This window comes from Camelina sativa, chromosome 14 (genome assembly GCF_030686135.1).
Source record: "Camelina sativa cultivar CO46 ecotype springtype chromosome 14, ASM3068613v1".
Lineage (NCBI taxonomy): Eukaryota > Viridiplantae > Streptophyta > Magnoliopsida > Brassicales > Brassicaceae > Camelina > Camelina sativa.
Genome location: NC_141893.1, coordinates 4601178 through 4625719, shown reverse-complemented (window position 1 = coordinate 4625719; position 24542 = coordinate 4601178). Strand labels below are relative to the sequence as shown.

General features: G+C 33.5%; 2 protein-coding genes, 2 long non-coding RNA genes and 1 pseudogene across 4 annotated transcripts; 2 read left to right on the top strand and 3 right to left on the bottom strand.

The window, feature by feature from the left end:
- Positions 1 to 1325: 1325 nt before the first annotated feature.
- Positions 1326 to 3832, bottom strand: LOC109125034 (uncharacterized; annotated as a pseudogene).
- Positions 3833 to 4263: 431 nt separating this feature from the next.
- On the top strand, positions 4264 to 4948 carry LOC147927831 (uncharacterized). Its single transcript, XR_015579522.1, has 2 exons — positions 4264 to 4410; positions 4488 to 4948. It is a non-coding gene; the product is annotated as an uncharacterized LOC147927831 (long non-coding RNA).
- Positions 4949 to 8786: 3838 nt separating this feature from the next.
- On the bottom strand, positions 8787 to 10971 carry LOC104743228 (uncharacterized). The gene is made up of 8 exons (XM_019235435.2): positions 10669 to 10971; positions 10281 to 10561; positions 10021 to 10197; positions 9796 to 9932; positions 9669 to 9713; positions 9274 to 9571; positions 9008 to 9181; positions 8787 to 8922 (listed from the first exon to the last, which is right to left on the bottom strand). Exons 2-7 carry the CDS (start codon positions 10531 to 10533, stop codon positions 9078 to 9080), a joined length of 1014 nt encoding a protein of 337 aa, XP_019090980.2. The 5' UTR covers positions 10534 to 10561; positions 10669 to 10971; the 3' UTR covers positions 8787 to 8922; positions 9008 to 9077.
- Positions 10972 to 13971: 3000 nt separating this feature from the next.
- On the bottom strand, positions 13972 to 15275 carry LOC104739760 (F-box protein At1g61340-like). The gene is made up of 3 exons (XM_019235884.2): positions 14935 to 15275; positions 14491 to 14565; positions 13972 to 14398 (listed from the first exon to the last, which is right to left on the bottom strand). The coding sequence occupies exons 1-3, from the start codon at positions 15211 to 15213 to the stop codon at positions 14210 to 14212; spliced, it is 543 nt and encodes a 180-aa protein (XP_019091429.1). The 5' UTR covers positions 15214 to 15275; the 3' UTR covers positions 13972 to 14209.
- A 7321-nt stretch (positions 15276 to 22596) lies between these two features.
- LOC104739759 (uncharacterized) lies at positions 22597 to 23642 on the top strand. The gene is made up of 2 exons (XR_760061.3): positions 22597 to 23057; positions 23335 to 23642. It is a non-coding gene; the product is annotated as an uncharacterized LOC104739759 (long non-coding RNA).
- The last annotated feature ends 900 nt before the right edge of the window (positions 23643 to 24542 follow it).

Sequence of the window (24542 nt, the reverse complement as noted above, 5' to 3'; positions counted from 1 at the left end):
GCTTTTTTCAGTTGTCCACCACCCAACGCACATGCTACCAATTCTTTAACAACACCTTGAAGGTTGAAAACTAAAAAGGTTTTTTTTATAAGAAATCCAATATACATGCAATGTTTGAATATTACTTGTGATTAGTGAATCGAATAACTGAAAACCCACTTTTTTGATCGCATTACTCTCACATACCTCTCATGTCTCTTAATAGAACTGAGTTGTGGTATATGATCGCAAAACATTTGGTTTTGAGGATGCAAGTGTTGTGGTGATTTCGGTGTTTGATATAGGCTCTTAGGTAAGTTTCTTTGTATCCTAATCAAAATAACAAAACACAAAACAGCTTCAAGGTCCTTTCATAACAAAGAAAGATGAGGAAGTAAGTGTTCGACAAAGAGATTACAATAAAGCAAAGAGTACGGAAATTTATTCAATAAGACACACACCCAACAAACTAGTATTACTCATTAAGAGTCTTAGGAAACACACACACACCAAACTAACTTTGGTCAAAATCGTCCAAGGTAAAGTAACGGGGAAGTAGCCTTTTACGAGCCATGAGCGTATTGGGGATTTGGACACCCTTGATCTTTCTGTAAGCAGGCCAATTCTTGGCAAAAGGGTCGGTGTAGGTGAAGCCTGGATCTATTTTGTTGAAGAAGGCTTCAGCAGCAGCTTGGCCTCTAGTCTCACGAAGGAGTTCCACAGCATCTGCAAGCACGGAGGGAGAAAACTTCATCTTATTATTGGCCATCCACTCGTAGACCTACAAACAAACAAAAAAAGAATCATTATATATATTTTCAATTCTCTCTAGCTAGCTAGATCTCTCTAATAATTCAATGTTGAGCAGATAAGACAAACCTCTAGAGCTGATTCACAGTTCCCTTCGTCGGTAAGATGCTTGGCCCACTTCACGAGATGCGGACTAGTGAATGAATCACCACGCATCTCTTTCTCCATCTTGCTTTGATGATCTAAGTACGTACGGGTCATAAAACGCAACATCTCGACATACTCCGCCTTCTCCCTAGGACCGGAACATCCGTCGCCGGTCGAAAACATAACCCTTCTCGTCAACGGCGGTGGTGTAGCAATCATCATCTGTCTCTTCCAGAGATGAAGAGAACATACTGCCGTACCGCGCAAGTTCATCATGATGCTAACCCTAAACCTCACAACCCTCCCTAAGTCCCCCTACTTAATGCAGCCCGCCCCGCCGTCACAAGTAAAAAAATAAACTTAGTTTCGTTGTTCCCTACATACCCCTTTTGATAATGCTAATCCCAAAATTTAGTTTCATGTTCCGCAAGACAAAATATTGAATCATCTTTTAGTAGTAAAAGCTGTACTCTTTAAGTTAAATTTTGAAGATTACATGGACTTGGGAATTAATTTTGATGACTAAACACATTCTGTAAAAATATACACTCAAAAACTTCACAAGTAAAATAAATAAATAAAAAACAATTTTTCTTTTTAGGAATGCCAAATACCACCAAGTATGTTGTGGAATCTGTTCCTAGATAGCTTCTTCACAAGTTTCTTAGCATCATCTGTATCTTCTCTTTCAGCTACTATCTCTATGAGTTTCAAGTACCCAGAAGCTGAAATCTTTCTTCTCGCGCTGTTGCAGCTCGTTAACGACATCAATATCAAAATCAACAACTTGGTGTTACCCAAATCACTTCTCTCATCATACCTCCTGTCTTCTTGATCAAGCAACCGAAGAATGTAGCTGATCATGTTACAGTCATCCTGCAAGAACTTCTTCCTCTTCTTTGGTATTGAGAACAAGTAACAGAGTGCCTCGCTTGCCATTTCCCGGACATGTAAAGAGACTTAGCATCGAGGAACCTAACTAGCTCGGGTATAAAACCCGCATCTCCCATTATCCTCTTAACCTCCGTTGGCAAACTACATAGCCTGGATGTAACCTTCAACGCGGATTCTTGAACAGTACTCTCCCCATTTCTAAGCAAATACAGCAAATGATCTAAGAAACGGCTACCACTCAACAATGCATTCAAGTAACTCACTGATCCAAAACACAAGTTATGAATTGCCCTCAAAGCCATCTCTTTAGATTTGGAAGACGACAACGAATTGGGATCTGATACAAGCACAAGCTCTTGGATTCCTCCTTCTCTAACCAAGATCTCACGGCTCTGTTCATCACTAGAACACATCCTCCACAAAAGATCAATAGAATTTACCTGAACAACCTCATCTTTGGATCCTATAAGCTTAACAAAAGTAGAAACCATGTCTTCTTGGATCATATACCTCTTGATTTCTTCAACGCCAACTAGATTCCTCAAACACTCCACACGAGCTAGCAATCAACTCGCCACCAAACTCACCGCAAGAACAAATCTTTAAGAGAGCAGCCACTCCTCCATGAGCAGAGACAGACCAAACATTCTCTGAATTCTCAGTTAAGTTCATCAAACATCCCGCAGACGCTACTCTACCAACAACGTTACCGTTTTCAAGAACCCTAACCAAAGGACCAACCACACAAGATCTGATCAAAACAGGCTTATACGAACCAAACCCAGATATCAAAAACACAGCTTTAGAAGCTTCCTCTTGTAACCCCATCTCAGAATCCAAAAACTCAATCAAAACATTAACAATCTCGCTTACCTCAACAACGATCTTCATATACCTATCATCTTCTTCCATAGATTCATTCAACTCCAAATCCCCAAATCTTCATCCTTGTTAACAAATCCCTAACGTAAAACCTCATATCATCTCTACAAGCTTTACCAGTTACCACTAGGCTTCGAAACAACGATAGCCAACCCACGGCTGAGAATCCCAGCAGAGTAAACCAAGGAGAGACTCTTCACATGGCGTTCGAGTTTCCTAGACATGAAATCCAAATCGCTCTGCATCAAGAGCTTCCCAGTGAACGATACGTCCAAGCATCGAGACGCGAGATCGTGACACTCTTGGAGAGAATCTAGAATGGCGTTAACCGAGGTGGAGAGAGATGGGTCGAAGTCGGGATTGAGATTCTCGACGGAAGTGATTCCAGAGTAGAGGTCTTCGAGTTTGGTTCTTATCAGTTGCCATTTAACGGTGAAGGGTTTGATTGAGTGGGAGAGTGAGATTAAACAAGATATCAATTCGATTGCTTTGTCTTGATTCTTCTCCCATTGTCTCACTGTTCTTTCTCAGTGGTTTTAAAGTGAACCCTTCAAAAGAATCTATCTTTTGGAAACTAATAATGGAAGAAGAAGAAGAAGCAGAGGAAGTTTCAACTAAACTGTTTAATTGATTATTTTTTGATGGAGGAGTAAAGGAGAGAGAGAATTTTATGGAGTGGCCTTCCTGGAGCAGTGACAAGTCGACTTAGATGGAGTTGCGAGGGTTTAGATTTTAGAATATTTTTAAAATCACTTCTTATTCAATTTGGAATTTACGTAAAAATCATTTAAAATAATATACAATTGTCTTTATCCGTCCCTAGGCCTAGGCTGCTAACAGTTAACCATGAAATGTTTGAACCGATAATACCAACTGCTGGTTCTGATCTAGAGTTGTTGTTTCATTCGACGAAGTGACTTATTTTATATGTTCAATGTATATGTTTGTTACATACATTTACAATACTTGCATGTATTACTATATTTTCCAATTTAAAGAAATGGTTGAGTTTGAATATAAATTTTTTTTGAGAAAAACGATTTGTTGAATGCATTGTTATTGTTATTGTTAAGTATTGAAAGTTAAAGCACTGTTTTTGTAGCTCGTTCTAGTGTTACGAAGGTAGGTCTAAGAAAGATTCTGAACCAGGGTGGTTCGTATGCGACGAGGACCCGGTCATCCCTTCCTTCTCAATCTTTGTTTTTTTGTTTTCTCATTTGTGTGGTAAAATATTCTAAAATCACTCAAAGTTTAGTAATAAAATCTCACACAATAACATTTCATTTTCTTTTTAAAAATATAAAAACTCTAAAAAATAATCAAATCTCCTAAAAAGTCACTCAAATCATTCAATCTAAAATATTAAAATCATACCAAATCTTTTAAAATGTGAAGTTCAATACCCCATATGTGATATTGTGTATTTTGTAATATATAAAATGTATGTTTTTATATTTATTTATGAATTTTATCATTATTTGTAACTTTTATAGATATTAAGTCAAACTAATTAATTTTTGTGGATTTATTGTTCTAGCAAACCACCATCAGAATTTGCTCTAATCTGGCCCCTTAATATCTTCTAGACTTTTCAAAACCCATTAAAAACATATAATTATCTATTATCTCCTCTGAACGAGGCTGAATCAAAAAAAGGAAAACACACACCGGAATCTCGCCGGTGGAATCAACAAAAACATGACTCTCGCCGCCGATGGAATCAACGCGATGAATCATGCTTTGAGGAGAGACAACAATGTAGATAACTTCTCTTTTTTTTTTTTTCTTTTTTTTCATCTCTTTATTGGTTTTATAGGTTTGTTCTTTGGTTGCAGCATTATCATCTCCTTCCCTCGGACTATGAAGGGGCTAAATTGCGTGATTCAGCCCGCGTCTCCAACTTCCTACGTGATTTAGGATGCTTTCTGCCTGTTTCTCGGTTAGATTATTCTTATTTTGCTAACCATGTGGTTGGTAATTTAGATCTCTCATGGATCACTCCTCTGATCCGTCAAGATCTTCTAAATCTGGGAATTGTAACGGAAGATGTGTTGTATGTGGGTGTCACCGTTCCTCCTGATACTGCTGATATTAGGCTTATCAGGAATATTGGGTTTTGGAGAAATGATCATCTCACAGAGGTACGAAAGGGGTCTTAAGAAGTAAAATTCGAATAGAAATTTATCACTTTCTTTTTTTTCATATGTATATGACTTTTTCTATTTTTAATTTGTTTTCCAACATCCATTTTCTTTTAATACATATGATTAATAATGATTTACAACATATTATCTCAATCAATTTTTGTACTAAATATTTACAAATTTTACGTACGTATATAAATTTCTCACTTGATAGTTTCTCATTTCATTGCTATAATTTATGGTGGACCCAAAAGACCAAACTATAAGTCTATAACCGGATTTAAATAACCATAAACGATAATAAATGAATTAGACCAAAAAAAGCTTCAGTCGGCTAGTTAGTAATTTGGTCTGATTTTCATTAACATACATAATTAATCCATTTGAAACAATATTATTTTCCAAAACATATGATAACATGATGCTAGTTGCCATTAACTTAGTCAACATGGACCATTGTTCCAACATGTCACTGTTTATAAAAAAATATTACTTTTTATTTTTTGTCACAGACAACGTTAAGCATCCAAAGGTATATTTTACATCAATTATATGTGTATAAAAAGTAAAAACATAAATAGCCATTATATGTATATATTTTACATCAATTATATATATTTTTTGTCACGGACTTTTTAATTGATGTAAAATATATATGTATCTTATTATATAAACCTTAGTTTTCAAAATTAGTAATTCATATAATCGCGATATATGTCAAGTATATCGATAATATTTTGATATTTATGAAAAATTTATTTAATAATTATAAGAAAATTAAAAAAATCTAAAAATAAAAGGATTACAATTAATATTTTTGAAAGTATATAAAAACAAAAATAATATATTATATCACTAATTCTAATAGGAAAGTTATCTATTAAATTACTAATTTCAATGGGAAAATATGTGCAATTAATAAGGAAAATATATGCAATTTAATTACAATTCTTATTTATCATAATCATATAGTAAAAAATTAATATTTTTGAGAGTATATAAAATCAAAAGTAATATATTATATAACTAACTCTAATAGGAAAGTTATCTATTAAATTACTAATTTCAATAGGAAAATATGTGCAATTAATAAGGAAAATATATGCAATTTAATTACAATCATATAGTAAAAAGAAATTTATACAGAAAGTGATTAAAGTATAAAAGGTTTAATGTGTTAAAATTAGTGATTAACATTATATAAGAAAAATAAGTAATTAATGTAATTTTATTAAGTTTTTCAATCGGTGAATGATTTAATAGCTTATTTAATATTATGTTGTTATATATTTTGTTTTCCAAAGTTAGTAACTAATGTGATCACGACACGTGTCAATTTTAATAAATAAAGATTTTGTCATGTGTTATACAAAGCTTTGTTTTGACATATTTGTAAATTATAAGAAATTAAAATTTTAGACAATTTAATGAATATAAAAAGATAGGTCATATAAAAAAAAGATTGTTCATATATGTATATTAAAAAAATACTAGTTCTAATTTTAAATTACTAATTCTATAAGAAAAAGAAGTAAGAAAATTATACAATTAATTAATATAATACCATAATTAAATAAATTATAATGTCAATTATTAATCCTAAAATAAAAAGGATTGTAGATATTCACCTTTACATAAACAAATAATTTTCTCACGATAACGTCTTTGAATTTTAATTAATTTATGATAATGTTAGTATAGTTTTATTTAAAATTAGTTGGACAAGTAGTAAAAATATTACGTATGAGATTACAAACTATGAAACAAATATATTTAAGATATTTTTACTTTTTCAAATATAAGATAAAATTATTTTTCAGTTTATTTGTTGAGAATTATGTTTTATTAATTTTTAGTTTTTTTAAAATATTAAGTAAGAAATAAATTTGATATAATGCACATTTTTCTTGATATGAAAATTATAAATGTTACTCATTGGGATTGAGTGCATAGAATTAAAATCTAATTGATTATCATGTAAAATACAAAAAAATCATATTGCAAGATGGAGTGTATGAACTTTAAATCGAGTTAAAAAAATAAAATAAGCGGGCCTAATCTAGTATATCATAAACCAAAGTTCACTACAGCAAATTCCTTTGTTTTCACGGAAAAGATAAGTACCGATCTGGAATGTTCTGTATATATACATATCATAGTTTGCGTATCAACGTATATGGTTAACTCGTTTTTATATGATGTTGAAATCATTTGGTAGATCTATAACATGATAATTAACGAAGTTGTATGGATATTATAGCTTTCTAAAGAAACGTTGTTATATTAAGATCTGCACTGCACACTAATCGGAACTAAAGCAACGAACTAAAAGGAAACATATCTCCAAATAAATGTGATAACTTTCACGGAAACAAGAGTTGCTTTACAAGTTGTACTTTACAAGTCATTTTTTCCTCCAATCCTCATACGACGCGATTTTAATAATTATAGACTTGATTGTAACGTTTCATCAAATTTTAATAGATTTTTTTTCGTCTTAGTTTATGATGTTTATGATAACCTGGTAATGAGTATAAATTGTTGGACTTGATGTCAGAAAAAAGAACTGTTGGACGTGCATAGTTCGTCAGCATCGCATTTGCGGGCGAATGTATCTGTAGTGGGAAAAGACAACATGTGGGGGTCAAAATTAAGCAAACAACTAAAAATTAAAACAAGACTTTGGTAGCATCGGCATAGTTTTCTCTTGCAAGTTTTCTTTACTTAATCACACACCATCGGCATTCTTCAGTTATTTTTTTCTTCATGTTTCTCTACTTCTCCTTATTCCACTTTCGCTAGTAGCTACAACATTTACAGTTTCTTTAAGAAAACCCCATAATTCTTAAGATTAGAGAAATCTCAACGTTATCAGATATAATAACTTGCCTTGGTCACCATGGTTGGGAGCACACTCCTTACGAAGAAACCGAGCATTCCCACGCAACCAGTCCAACAGCTGCTTAAAAACAAAGGCAAGACGGTCAAAATTAGGCAAACAAGACTGCTTGTGAGCGACGACAAAAACGTGTTACTACAAGTCCATCTAGGATGCTTGACTACCTTCCGCTTGTGTGACCAACTAGTAACGTGAGTGGTAAAATTTCCAAACCCTTGGCCATGAAGATCGTCGCATACCGAGCAAATCCAGAAGGCATATTCACAAGTTTCATTATCCTCCTCAAGTGCCTCTGAAGCTGTCGAAAAAAAAAAAGTACAAGCTAGTTAGTTGACCAACAGACTGTAGCCAAGTAAAGTAACACTGTCAGAGAGAGAAACACACACCTGCCAAGAAAAATCTTTCAAGAGAATCACATGGAACCGGCTGAAGAATGTTGTATCCCCTCGATTCTAGCGAGAATGCATCATCAGAAGTGAAGGATTTTGCGTCGGATATGACCATTAGATTAGCTGGAGGTGGATTCCCAACCGTAAACTCACAAATTAGACGATCAACAGTGGCAAAAAACCCTGTTTCAGAAACTAAAGACATATGAGACTCTCTATTCAACAAGGAAAACATCCATTACTGAGAAAGGTGCAAAGATGAGAAGATCCTAACCAGAGGCGATGTTATTAAGAGATATTCCACTGGAATAGACTCCTTCCAGAATGTCATTAGGGACGTCTGTTAGTACGCCAATGGCAGTGATGGTGAGAGGACCAGAGTAGCCTTTATTCTCCAAAAACTGTTTAATACATGGACCTACGCGACGAGGAACACAGCCTGGTGGAACCGGACACATATTGATGTCCCAAAAGACCGATGTTACAGCCCCCAGGTCTTTCTCAGGAGGCTCACTCAGTGGTGCACTCAGGCACTGGAGTTGCTTACTTATGGGCAACAGCTCCGACAACTGCTTGAAAACCAAACGCACATCCAGTCAGAAGAAGAAGTGACAAAGGGAAATTATTTGTGATAAGAGGTTGTTTGACTAGAAAATAGTTACACAATGACAGTGAACAATTCCGCACAGTACCTTCTGTTGATGGCGTCTACTGGAGAGATGCATGGCGAAACTTCTAAATCTGTGGAAGGGAAGACTATGGTAGTTGCATAATGAGCAAATCAAGAAAGCAGACTCACCCGTTTCACTGCACTGATCCTCCTCAACTTCACCTGAGTCTGGAAAAAAAGATAAAAGTAGGTCACTTGAACAGCAGGTTTGGTGGTTATTTCAACAACAATGCTAGAGATGACAAACACGCACCTGCCACACAAAAGCGATGAAGAGAATCAATGGAAACGGCTTTAGAAGGTTGCATCTCAATGTTTGAGACTTACTCCCAAGCAAAGATTTTGGCATTGGATATGACCATTATGTTGCATAGAGGACCAGGGCTATTGGAACGCTCAAAAACGAGCTTCACAGTGTCTGAGGGACCTGTTTCAGAAACAAAAGACTTGAGTCTCTCTCTATTCATCAAGGAAAACAACCATTACTGTAGAAAGGCCCAAGGATAAGAAGATATTGACCGTAGGGGACGTTATGAAGAGTGATTCCACCGGAATAGACTTTTTCCAGAGTGTCATTAGGGACGTCTGCTAGAACGCCAATGGCTTCGATGGTGACATGACCAGAGTAGCCTTCTTTCTTCAAGAACCGTTTGATGCACAGACCGACCAGACTAGCATCAAAGCCAGGGGGAACGGGACACGAATTGATGTCCCAAAAGACCACTGTCTCACCCACAACCTTTGCAACCTCCCAGTCTATCACATGAGGAGGTGGAGGTGCATAGTTCGTCAGCATCGCATTTGCCGGCGAATGCACCTGCAGTGGAGAAAAGACAACATGTGGGGGTCAAAATTAAGCAAACAAAACTAAAAAAAAGTTAGAAATGAAAACAAGACTTTGGTAGCATCCTCACCACAGCAGCGTCGTCGTCCGGATCAGGAGGCATCCATCTTGTAGCCTTGAACAACAAATGAACATGGGGTCAAAAACTGGAAGTGACTACTAGTGCCAATGAGAAAATGTATTGGTACAATGCTTACCATCTCGTGAAGAACATCATGATGATGTTCTTCACTAGACAGATGAGCGATGAGATTTTCAAAGATTTGTCCAGGAGGATCACGGCCGCATATAAAGCAATCCCACAAGGCAGATCCACCCGTTTCCTCCTCTGAATCTGTGGGCCAGTTGATCAGCAACAGATACATTTGTTGGTTATTTCTCATCCAAACAAGACAAGAAAGTGAGAGAGGAAAAACACACACCTTCCATAATTATGCTTTCAAAAGACTCAATAGGAAACGGCTGGAGAGGGTTGTGACCATACTCTTTTAGTAAGTCAGATAAACGACCGCATTCTTTCCGAAGAGATAAAACCATAAAATTAGTTGGAGGTGGATCTATGTCGTTGGTATCAAATAGGTCTGAGATGTTTAAGTGATCTGTTTCAGAAAAACTAAAAGACTTGAGACATGATCGGTTATAGTAAAAAGAAAGGGAATAAGGATGAGAGGAAGATATTTACGGAGGGTGACGACGTTAAGATTGATTCCACTGGAAAAGACATCTCTCAGGAAGTCAACAGGTACGCCCGATAGGTCACCAAAGGCAGTGACGGTGAGATCACCACGGTAGCCATGATTCTCTAATAGCCGTTTAATACTTGGACGGACCAGACGAGGATTACAGCCCTCGGGTAGCGGACACCTATTGATGTCCCAAAGGACCGATGTGGCAGCCACAGACTCCTCTTGCGTAGCCTCCTTCATCTTCATCATTCGATGAGACGTACTCTTCTAAAAAAACCTAACGAAGAAAACCGAAATATTCAGAGAGAGAGAGAGAGAGATTGGAACACGGCCGTAATTGTTTCCGATGAATTTTGAAAAGAAACAGAGGAGCGAGAAACTTACTTGAGAGATAAGCAAGCTTGGTTGGATCTCGAAATCGACTACGGCGGTTAGGGTTTCGAAATATTTGATTAAAGAAAAATATAACAATCGTCCAGTGGAAAGACTTGAGATCAGCTCTTTGACCGCCTTAATATGAAGACGTGGTGAAGCTTCCCATACTTGGCTCAATCACATCCCTTAAAAGACTAGTTCTTTGACCGCCTAGTTTATATCGTTGACTTTAATATATCCCTTTACAGATGAGCTGGTGATTCCAGAGTAGAGTTCTTCGAGTTTGGTTCTTATCAGTTGCCATTTCACGGTGAAGGATTTGATTGAGTGAGATTAACGAAGATATCAATTCGACTGCTTTGTTCATGCTGCCTCTTGATTCTTCTCCCATCGTCACCGTTCTTTCTCAGTGGTTTCCCACGTGTTGAGAGAGAGAGAGCGTAAAACGACGTCGTTCTGGATTTAATTGCGAAATTTAAATAGACAAAATGACTCCCCTAGCCTCGAACCATTGACCTTTTGCATATAAAGCAAGCTAATTACCAATTGAGCTACATAAACTTTTGTTTTAATTCCATTAAAATTTCAGAATCGTAATCGCTAATTGTCACACTAGAGATAACAAATATTAGTTTCACCTGAGAGAGCGGCGGTCAGATTCACCGGAGAAGCATCGTCGGAGGAGGGGACGGCGAATACCAAACCCTAGCTAGGTGTTAAATGAATACCAATAGTCACATATATATTATGTTTCGTTATTGAGTTAGTATATGTATATTAGTATATATATGCGTTTGTAATAACAATAAATAGATTCAGTAGCCTAAATGATATTCAGCTTGCTATTTACATTAAGGTCATGGGTACTAATTAGCTAGGCCTAGTCATTTTTGCTGGAATCCATGTTTTTGTATATTTTAGCACAAAATCAAAAGTTCATGTTTGGAATTCAAATTATTTAAAACTATATGTATGTTTTAGCACATGTGATAGTTTGATATATGAATTCAATATAGATTGTAATTGTGCATGTATGAAAAAACCATTTTTCCTCTTTTGGAAACTAATGTAAGAGACTATGATGATGTAAATTATGTATTGTTCAATAATTATTTATGAGTTTTATCATTATTAGTAACATTTATAAATATTAAAGATTATATTGCAAATTAATTAATTTTTGAGGATTTATTGTAAGAGCAAACCACTCTCAAATCTTCGTTCGAACATTTGTTCCCCTCAAATGAGGAGGCTTATTAGAGATACCCAAAGAGAGTTAGGTTTGATATAACAACCGATATGTCTGTTTCATTCATGGAGATAATGTCGGCTAATATTGTCATATGACATGTCTCTAGTTCAACATTATCGATAATTAGTTTTTGAATGTTTACAAAAATTAAAATAAATCAAATGTATCAATTTTTCTAGTTTGATTTGTTATTTGGATGTTGTAATAATAATAAAAAGTGTGGTTTAAATGTGGTTTTCCAACTTAAGTAATATAACTGTGAATTTATCTAACATGAAACGGACGATGTTTATATTGACACCATAAGTCACTTCAAGCTCTTTGCTTTACCACGGTTCTCATTTGTGGTAACAAACCCAACCTCACAAAACTAGGATGGGCTAAGTGAACTCAAACCTCAACCTTGTCGATGTCTTGAGCTGAAAGTATTCCTAATAATGGACCAGGAGATCCACCAGATGGAGCTGGTGGAGATCCACCACACTATTATTTTACATCTTGGTTCGTTATTCCCATACTATCCTATTTAAAAGTTGCACCACACATTTCTGTAAGGTAACCACTAACCACAAATATCAATATATTGACTCGATGTGCATTTGGTGTTCGAGATGTTGCATTTTCTCTTTCAATTCTCTCTCACTTAGACATGAAATAGCTATAGATGCATTAGCCACAACTTAAGAGTAAATCTAACCAGAGAAAGCAGGTAAAAAAAAAAGGACCCATCAGATTGGAATGTATGAACAAAATCTCATTTTGGTAACTAATAGAACTAATGTCTATTATAAATGCATCTTATAATATTATATTTGATTGATAACATTATAGTGGTTGAATAATATAAGTTAAAAATATAAAATATGGAATAATAAATTATTATCTATTTCATAATATAAAATATAAATATAGTTAAATGAAAATTGTTATAATGCTAAAAAATAATTTTATAATTACGATAATAAATTATACTAGTAAACTATCTCATCAATTATAATATAAAATGAAATTAATACTATAAATTATCTTATTATATAAACCTTAGTTTTTAAAGTTAGTAATTCATATAGTCGCGACATGTGTCAAGTATCTCGATAATATTTTGACAAGCGTGAAAATAAATTTTATTTAATAATTATTAGGAAAATAAAAAAAAAAACTTTAAAATAAAAAGATTACAATTAATATTTTTAAAAGGTATATAAAACCAAAAGTAATCTGTTATATCCCTAATTCTAATAGTAAAGTTATATATTAAATTACTAATTTCAATAGGAAAATATTTTGCAAAATATAAGAAAAACATAATAATGTAATTTATCTTATTTTAATTACATTATTTTCTTATTTTGATTATCTTGATTAACAATTAAAGATTACTATTATTTTCTTAAGAAAATTACATTATTTTCTTATTTTGATTATCTTGTTATATTTAAAAAAATCATTATCTAATTCATAATGCTAACAAATTTTTATAATGCTAAAGAATTTTGGTATATGATATTTCTAGAAAATGCTTTAAAATGAAAAAAAGAACTGTTGGACGTGCAGTTCGTCAGAATCGCATTGGCCAGCGAATGCACCTCCAATGTTGTTATTAGTTTTTTGGGTTTTTGGTTTTGCTAAGGGAATTAACAAGAGATTCAAATCTTTTGTATATCTTTTCTTAAAACGAATATATAAGAATCACCAGCTCATCTCTAAATTGATATTAATCGACGATATAAATTAGGCGGTCAAAGAGCTAGTCTTTAAGGGATGTGATTGAGCCAAATATGGGAAGCTTGACCACGTGTTCATATTAAGGCGGTCAAAGAGCTGGTCTCAAGGCAGATTCCTATGAACTGTTGGCCCATGAAAACGACTCAAACATATTTAGCCCCATATATAAGGACGACTATTATATTTTTCTTCAATCAGGAATTTTTGAAACCCTAACCGCCGTAGTCGATTTCTATATCCAACCAAGCTTGCTTACCTCTCAAGTAAATTTCTAGCTCCTCTGTTTCTTTTGAAAATTCATCGGAAACGATTACGGCCGTGTTCCAAGCTTAGCATTGCAAAGGCCTTATCATCCCACTTTCTATCTAACAACAATTTACAAAGAACTATAAACCCCTAGAAGAAAGCTAAACAAGACTCCTAAAAGAGACTGGTTTCTTCAACAAAAGCTCTTGAAGAAACCGGATTGTGTGATAGCGTCTCATGTACAATCTTCTTATAATATTTGCAGCAACAATGAGAGATGTATGGGTGAAAGACATTGATCTTCAAACCCAAGTTGTTGCCATATATTCATTTGAAAAGAGCCATTGAGATTTTAGAAACTTTCTTGTGGCAGAGTATCCTCGAGAAGCCGTACTTTTTCTGCAATGGAGCTTTGATTTTATCTCCCTCGATCATTGATTCAAGTCCACTCCTCCGGGAAAACAGAGTTTTCCTTGGTGTAGTATACTCGAAATGCGATTTCTTAGCTATCAATGTCTGTGAGAGGAAAAGAAATGGTTTTGAATTAATTTCTTATATCATAAAGATTTCAATCAATCTACACTAATAAAGATACCATTTATACTTACAGCTTCTCGTATAGTCTTGGACACATTAAACAATTGCTTCAAGTATTCATGCTCCACTCCACATATAATCCTTACCTGCAAAATAAACCAATTAATTAGAATTTTAACTAACTTCAGTCTCACCTGACATCTCTTAATTGTATATACAACTACAAAAGTATGTCCATTGTTCAACAAACGAGAAAAACAAAAAAAACAACTACAAACATTAAATAATATTTCCATGAAAACGTTCCAGTATTGACTTAATTTGTTTTGTATATACCAAGGGAATATAAAACGATTAACTAGGTTTCTAACTAAGTTCAATCTCACCTTGAAACCTATTCAAGTCCAAACAAGACCTCTCTTGAAGATTCAACTACAAAAGTATGTCTTTCACAGAAACATGTAATAAAAAACTGATTAAATCTAATTCGAGTAATAATAATAAGGAGAACGAACCAAAATATCTTGAGGTAGAGCTTCGAGTTTTCCACTACTTTTCACCAATGTTTCTTCGTGGGTTTTAGTAGAATCCCGAATCTTGCTGCCTGACATCAGTATTCTCTTCCTCCCTAATCCTCTCTTATTGTACTTAACAAACTCTAACCCTAGCCCTATTCCTCCCTCAGTACCAAATACGTTTCCATTTGAGTTTGATGATGATTTCACGTCACCTAGTTTCTTCTTCCCCAATGCCATGTCTACCAGATTACGAAAACCCCACGATTCCTGCATCATCACCAGAAAAAGTATGAAACCAAGATTCAGTGAGCCCCAGAAACAGTGGTGTGGATCAAAGAGAAAACAGTGGGATGATGGGAAGAAGAAAAACATACGAAGAGAATATAGGAACAAGGAAGCACACCTTTAAAAAATGACTAACAGTGTGAGAGATTTTTACGAGAAAAATCCGAAGTGATCTGATGAGTTGTAGTTGTTAATTATCTCCTCAAATATCTCAAAGAAATATAAGTTATTTTTTTCTTTTTAAAAAAAAAAAAAACGAGGAGAAAGCAAGTGAACAACTTATAGAGTTGAGATTTTTTTTTCTTAATTAATTAAGCTAATTTAATTTAATTATCTTTTTTTCCTTTAATTTGAAACAAAAATGTACTTCCTCATTTTTTTTTATTAAGTTGGTTAAAAATAAGAACACGAAGACACACAACAAATGACTAGCCGTTTAATATGACAACGTGGAGAGTGCCAAGTGATTGCGTGGTGGGAGGATGCTTTTAGTTTTTAGGTTTTTTATTCCTAAGATTTTTTGCTGGCCAGGTGGTTCCTTCCAACCTTGGATTCCATGAATTTAGTAAAGAGCAAAACAGCTCTGACACTGTTTTACGTACTTCCCCCGAACCCACGTGTGTTGTATTTTCTTTTTCATTATCTGTGTTGCGTAATAATAATAGTACTATCATTACTATTATTTTATTCAATAACCGACCTTAGATGATTTTTATTTGGAACATGTTAATTCATTACTAATGTTTAATAGAGGCTTCCTAGAAAAGATGTTGAAAGTTTGGTGAACACCAGCACGTGCTGCTGCCTCACAAATTTGAGAGAAATAATTACAGAGCCATTTTGAACTTCTTTTTTATACACTTTATTCATCATATTTAACACTTGAACCTTTAAGTGTTTGTGATTGAGTAATAACATATTGTACTAGTTGTAAGTTGTAACCGATCCGATCGAGTGAGGATATTGATATTAATTAGTTTTAGTTCTCTAGTTGAGGTATTTCCGGCTAAAAAGAAGTTTGTCTCTGTTTACTCGAAGCTATGTGACTGCGGATTAGTCTTTGCCATTTGGAAAATAAGTATATTGGCTTGACAATAAAGCTAAGATATACGAAAACATATAATAAAGAAGTACTTGTATGATGACTGACCAAAAACTTCCGCCAACAAAGCATCTTTCACCTTTAAGTTAGGAAGAACAGAAAAAAAAAGAAAAAAAAAAGAGACAAAGCATCATTTATTCAGTTGCCAAGACAAAAGCATCATACAATGACTGAGAATATATCTTTTCCCATCTTCTTTTTTTTGTACCTTTTAAGAACCCAATGTTTCCATTGAAATAAATAAAGTAAGATGAAGAGGTAGTATGTATAATTGATCTTGTTCAGTAAACTAAGAGGAATGTCCACGGGTAAGATGTGATTATTTTAGATCCCATTCTATGTTGCCTAAAGTCTTTGATAAGTCAAGCACTTTACGGATAACAACATCATCATAGTTACTTATTTTTTAACTACATGTGTGCATTATATTATATATCTATATATAATAGCAAATCCACTTTTTTTGTGTCAACTTTTAATCCAACGGATGAGATTAGTTACAGTTTTAATCCAACGGTTTAAAATTATTAATCGTGTCGTTTCGTCGCACCCTCATCTTTCAAAAATCACATCTCTTAGTCTTCGCATCTCTTTGTTGTATCTTCTGGTTTCAAAAATCACATCCATTAATTTTTACACCTTTTAAATCACACCTCTTAGTCTTTGCATCTCTTTGTTGTACCTCCTGGTTTCAAAAATCACATCCATTAATTTTTACACCTTTTAAATCACACCTCTTAGTCTTTGCATCTCTTTGTTGTACCTCCTGGTTTCAAAAATCACATCTATTAATTTTTACACCTTTTAAATCACACCTCCTTAGTCTTTGCATCTCTTTGTTGTACCTCACGGTTTCAAAAATCATATCCATTAATTTTTACACCTTTTAATTTCACACCTCTATGTGTTACACCTCTTTGTTGTACCTCCATGTTTCACATCTATTAATTTTTATACATTTACATTTTTCACCTCTATGTCTTACACCTCTTTGTTTATTATATATAAACTTTTCTTGACTACATAAACAAGTTTCGAACAATTGTTTTCTGAGTACTAAAGAATTGTATTGTTAAAGTGTTTTTGAACTTTCAAGCATCAATCTCTAATTCAAGGTAATTTAATATTTTTGCTGCGAATGACCTGTAGTGTTTCTCGGTTAGATTATTATTACTCTTAGTCGACACTATTAAGTTCATACATTAATCTTAGTTTTAATAACTTTTAGTCTCTTCAAAATTTTTAGCCTTTCCGGTTTTCATGTTTTTGCATGGATAATGTTATTAAGTACGTGTGCCATATTTTTTGCATGGCTAATGTTTTTGATTCTCAATGTGCAGATTTTATTTTTTGACTTTCTGGAAAAACCAAAACCAAGATACGAGAGGCATGATGATATGCAGTGATGCTAGAGCTACGGATAAGCCAAAGTTTTTTAACAAACATGATATAATTATAATTTTATAGATGTTCTTATTTTAATCTATAGATAATAGCAACCCCACTTTTTTGTGTCAACTTTTAATCCAACGGATGAGATTAGTTACAGTTTTAATCCAACGGTTTAAAATTATTAATCGTGTCTTTTCGTCGCACCCCCATCTTTCAAAAATCACACCTCTTAGTCTTTGCATCTCTTTGTTGTACCTCCTGGTTTCAAAAATCACATCCATTAATTTTTACACCTTTTAAATCACACTTCTTAGTCTTTGCATCTCTTTGTTGTACCTCCTGGTTTCAAAAATCACATCCATTAATTTTTACACCTTTTAAATCACACCTCCTTAGTCTTTGCATCTCTTTGTTGTACCTCTTGGTTTCAAAAATCACATCCATTAACTTTTACACCTTTTAATTTCACACCTCTATGTGTTACACCTCTTTGTTGTACCTCCATGTTTCACATCTATTAATTTTTACACATTTACATTTCACACCTCTATGTCTTACACTTCTTTGTTTATTATATATAAACTTTTCTTGACTACATAAACAAGTTTCGAACAATTGTTTTCTGAGTACTAAAGAATTTTATTATTGAAATGTTTTTTTAACTTTAAAGCATCAATCTCTAATTCAAGGTAATTTAATATTTTTGCTGCGAATGACCTGTAGTGTTTCTCGGTTAGATTATTATTACTGTTAGTCGACACCATTAAGTTCATACATTAATCTTAGTTTTAATAACTTTTACTCTCTTCAAAATTTTTAGCCTTTCCGGTTTTCATGTTTTTGCATGGCTAATGTTATTAAGTATGTGTGTCATATTTTTTGCATGGCTAATGTTTTTGATTCTCAATGTGCAGATTTTATTTTTTGACTTTCTGGAAAAACCAAAATCAAGATACGAGAGGCATGATGATATGCAGTGATGCTAGAGCTACGGATAAGCCAAAGTTTTTTAACAAACATGGTATAACTATAATTTTATATATGTTCTTATTTTAATCTATAGATAATAGCAACCCCACTTTTTGTGTCAACTTTTAATCCAACGGATGAGATTAGTTACAGTTTTAATCCAACGGTTTAAAATTATTAATCGTGTCTTTTCGTCGCACCCCCATCTTTCAAAAAGCACACCTCTTAGTCTTTGCATCTCTTTGTTGTACCTCCTGGTTTCAAAAATCACATCCATTAATTTTTACACCTTTTAAATCACACTTCTTAGTCTTTGCATCTCTTTGTTGTACCTCCTGGTTTCAAAAATCACATCCATTAATTTTTACACCTTTTAAATCACACCTCCTTAGTCTTTGCATCTCTTTGTTGTACCTCTTGGTTTCAAAAATCACATCCATTAACTTTTACACCTTTTAATTTCACACCTCTATGTGTTACACCCCTTTGTTGTACCTCCATGTTTCACATCTATTAATTTTTACACATTTACATTTCACACCTCTATGTCTTACACTTCTTTGTTTATTATATATAAACTTTTCTTGACTACATAAACAAGTTTCGAACAATTGTTTTCTGAGTACTAAAGAATTTTATTATTGAAATGTTTTTCAACTTTCAAGCATCAATCTCTAATTCAAGGTAATTTAATATTTTTGCTGCGAATGACCTGTAGTGTTTCTCGGTTAGATTATTATTACTGTTAGTCGACACCATTAAGTTCATACATTAATCTTAGTTTTAATAACTTTTAGTCTCTTCAAAATTTTTAGCCTTTCCGGTTTTCATGTTTTTGCATGGCTAATGTTATTAAATACGTGTGCCATATTTTTTGTATGGCTAATGTTTTTGATTCTCAATGTGCAGATTTTATTTTTTGACTTTCTGGAAAAACCAAAACCAAGATACGAGAGGCATGATGATATGCAGTGATGCTAGAGCTACGGATAAGCCAAAGTTTTTTAACAAACATGGTATAACTATAATTTTATATATGTTCTTATTTTAATCTATAGATAATAGCAACCCCACTTTTTTGTGTCAACTTTTAATCCAACGGATGAGATTAGTTACAGTTTTAATCCAACGTTTAAAATTATTAATCGTGTCTTTTCGTCGCACCCCCATCTTTCAAAAATCACACATCTTAGTCTTTGCATCTCTTTGTTGTACCTCCTGGTTTCAAAAATCACATCCATTAATTTTTACACCTTTTAAATCACACTTCTTAGTCTTTGCATCTCTTTGTTGTACCTCCTGGTTTCAAAAATCACATCCATTAATTTTTACACCTTTTAAATCACACCTCCTTAGTCTTTGCATCTCTTTGTTGTACCTCTTGGTTTCAAAAATCACATCCATTAACTTTTACACCTTTTAATTTCACACCTCTATGTGTTACACCTCTTTGTTGTACCTCCATGTTTCACATCTATTAATTTTTACACATTTACATTTCACACCTCTATGTCTTACACTTCTTTGTTTATTATATATAAACTTTTCTTGACTACATAAACAAGTTTCGAACAATTGTTTTCTGAGTACTAAAGAATTTTATTATTGAAATGTTTTTTAACTTTCAAGCATCAATCTCTGATTCAAGGTAATTTAATATTTTTGCTGCGAATGACCTGTAATGTTTCTCGGTTAGATTATTATTATTGTTAGTCGACACCATTAAGTTCATACATTAATCTTAGTTTTGTTAACTTTTAGTCTCTTCAAAAATTTTAGCCTTTCCCGTTTTCATGTTTTTGCATGGCTAATGTTATTAAGTACGTGTGCCATATTTTTTGCATGGCTAATGTTTTTGATTCTCAATGTGCAGATTTTATTTTTTGACTTTCTGGAAAAACCAAAACCAAGATACGAGAGGCATGATGATATGCAGTGATGCTAGAGCTACGGATAAGCCAAAATTTTTTAACAAACATGGTATAATTATAATTTTATATATGTTCTTATTTTAACCTATTTATTTTTTCTAACAAACATGGTATAAATGTTAATTTTTTTTTTGTTTGTAGGATGTCCATTAGATGTTCATGATCCAGGTTAGTTTACATTTTTTGTAAATAAATTTTTTAAAATTTTAAGTTGAATTATAATTTCTTATACTTTCTGGGTATCAAACATTTTGATAATATATAGAAATATTACAAATGAGCATGGAAATAGAGTGCCGAAGAAAAAGCCAAACATACTTGTGACAACACAAAATTAAATTCTAGAAAGCTTAAGCACGACCAAATGACAAGTCAAGTTAGAAAGAAAAGATCTACTAAAGGTAACTTATTTAGTCTTTGATGACTTTCTAATCTGTATATACAACTTTTTTAAAACATAATGTATAACAGTCATTTTTAGAGTGATCTGGAATCTGCCAAAAAAAAATACAAGAAATTTATAAAATTAGTGTTTAACCTAAAGAAGAGAACATCAAAAGGTGAGATATTATTATCACCTGTTTCACCACATCGACTTCGTTTTCGCTGTGTTTATTGAAAAACATGATGGTACCGATTCATAGACATAAGTGGGAAATCAAATAGAGGGAGATGCAGCCTGGAAGGAGAGCAGCCGACACGTGGAATAGGATGGATTGGGAGAGACCAACATAAAATCCTCTGTTCTATATTTAATTAATTTTTTGAACTTTTGTAGTTTAATTGAATTGCTTTGATTGAATAGCTGATGAGTGTACAAGTTTTGTCTATATGCATTCTTAGTCTGTTACGTCTTGATTTTTTTTCTTTTCCAAAGAGGAATATGTGATTTGAAGCAAATATTACAAATCCATGTATCAAATGTGTTAGTAGGAAATAAGGCAATCAAGATTAACCCATTAAAAGGGAGAAAAGAAGGGGGTCTTTTGAGGGAAAACGTGAGACCAACATGCATGTAACTGTGGAAAGCATTATAGCCAAATATATATCTCTAAAAGTTGTAGCTGAAGAATGTGAGTTACTCTATACTAACCAATTAGGTTTGATTGGTCGGTCATATAAAACTTGGTTTTGTACATATCTAAAAGTGAGAGAAAAAAACATCCACAAGCATAAGTGAAATTTTATATATGGTTAAAAGTAATGTTCATAGTAAATCATTTGTATACAAACTCCACTTGCTTACAGCATTGGAATATTGATTGTGATTTGTGAATCAGTAATCTATGGAAAGAGAAATCGCGTATCAAAGTGAAGGGGAAACGAAACTCAATCCAGCCATCTACTCTGATCCCAATCTTCGACCTTCCTTCGACAAGTGGCATTTAGTATTTTCTCGATACAGTAAATAAACCAAGAGATAAGTAGCCTCGTATGTATTTCGATTGATAATGATCAACAACAAAGACAATTTCTAATAGCGAATTAAGAAAGGATACCAATATATAGCACCATATGGTCGGAGACAAACATAAATGAAATTTTATATATGGTTAAAAGTATTGTTCATAGTAAATCAAACTCTAAAAAAAGCTCACTTTTGTGTGTGACAACATAAAATATAATAACATTGAAATGAATTTTTGGCTTTTTAATCAGCAGAAAGCAATAGCAAGAAGTGAAAATGATCAAATTGATTGATAAAAAAAAAAATTTATGATGAATTACAAATGTTAAATTTCAATTTAGGATTTCACCTTTCCGTGCGGCAACACACGGATCACTTTCCTAGTAGTAATAAAATACAATTGACAACGATACGTAAGAAAATAATATAGGGAAATTTTAACTTGGTATAGATATATAAATGTTTATTCATATTTTTAGTAAAGTTATTGTTTTGTACTTGATAATAGAATATATGGCTGTATTCTATGTGGTCATGCGGTTATATAAGAGCATCTCCATTCGTTGTATTTTAAGCAAAGTTGTTAGTTTGAAAAGTTAAAAAAAAAAAAAAAAATTAAAAATCTTAATTAACTAACAATCGATCGTTATCTAAAGAGACTTTAGAAACGATGCTTATCTAACACGTACGTGTCAGCTTCTGAGTAAAATGTCAGGGAAAAAACAAAAAAAAAGAAAAGCCGTGTTTTTCTTTCTTCCATCTCGCTGTCGTCTTTTTCTCGTTTCCTCGATGAAGATTGAGGAAGAGTTTCGTCTTGATTGAGGAAGGAAACTCTTCTTACATCCATCCTGATCATTAGCTGAATTTTTCGGCTTGATTGAGGAAGATTAATTTTTGGCTTGTATAGATCAGTATGATAGCCAATGGGTTTCGGTGAATTTGAGCAACTATGATGAATCAACTATTCGGGAAACCCAAGCAGGAGTCTAATTTTGTTAACGATGTATGTTCCAATTTAGACAATCTTAAGGAGGTATGATTCAATTTCTACACTTCTCTCTGTTGTCAATCAACGTTTGATTTGGAAAAAATCGATCTTTGAAAGTGATCTCTCTACTGTTTGTTTACTAGTTTTGATCTATTTGGTTAAGACTAGAAATTCGTTTTTTTTTTTTTTTCATTTGTAAACACCATATAGTTGACTGTAAATTGAATTGGGGATTTCAAGTTTTTGTTTATGTTTGCTGTACTTTCTCATGGTTGTTGCTTGTTGCTTGTTGCTTATTATTATGTTTGTTTGCTCCTCACAGACGCTTGAAATGCTAGAGAAAAAGGAGACAATACTCTTGAAGAAGGCTGGTCAAGAGGAGTGATGCTTAACTTGTGTTCGTATACGCAGATAACTCGTCTGACGCTTCTTAGCGATCAGTTGCATTCAACTCGCATAGCATTTGTTGAATTTGCTCTGGCGAGCTCTTTTCTCCATGGGTGTAATGTTTACTTTTGCTCATTTTACTGATGAAAACAGTGTCATAATACATTCCCTATACTATTTAATTTCTTTCTCTCGAATGTAATGTTTGATTAAGGGATGAAAGATGACTTGGCATTGTTTTCAGCTGCAAACTCAGAAACTTATACTTGTTTTTGTTTTTGAGTGAACAGATAGAGGTAGATTCGATACATAGAGTGTATTAGAGGATTGTTTTCATGTTGGATTATGACATTGTTGTCATGTTGTTGCTGAACATTGGAGGATTGCAAGTGATAACTCCTCCTATAGCTGTTTTTGTTGGTTCTCATGTCATTGTGATTCCTGTACAGACCCTGCAATCATCTCTGCAGTCACTTGTTCATGTCAAGCTTTCTCATGTTATTGGGTTTCACAGAATGACAAGCCAACTCTATTGCTTATAGTTCCTCGGATCATATTTGTGGTGATACTATCTTTTAATGGCAATGCCATGAAGTTAAGAACTGTTGGTTTGCTCTTTGTATCATTGCCATGGCCTCTAGAGAATCATCACATGAAGTTAAGAACTGTTGGTTTGCTCTTTGTCTACTGTCTGCTATCTCAACTGGATCTAAATTTGGTTTTAATATCTTCTTTTTCTTCTCACGGTAAGCCCGTCAAAGACACCAGTGAGGCCAAGAATCACGTCCACAAACTAGAAGAGAGACCCGACTAGCTGGCGTTTCAGAAGAGAGATGACTACAAACATTTTATTTCCTTCTGCAAATTTTTTTTTCTATCTGTTAACCCTATTTAAAGTACAACCAATGGACCCATAAAAATATAAAGTTTCTTAAGAAGTTGTTATTTTCACTTTTATCCAAAATTTACAATTACAAAATTTTAAACAACTTTGGTAAGACTCCACCAATGGAGATGCCCTAAGGTCCTAACGATGTATAGGGTTTGAGATAGTTACATTTTTTTTTTTTTTTTTTTTTTTTTTTGGACAAACGGTTTGAGATAGTTACATTAACTTACCTTTTTACAATGCATATACATGCT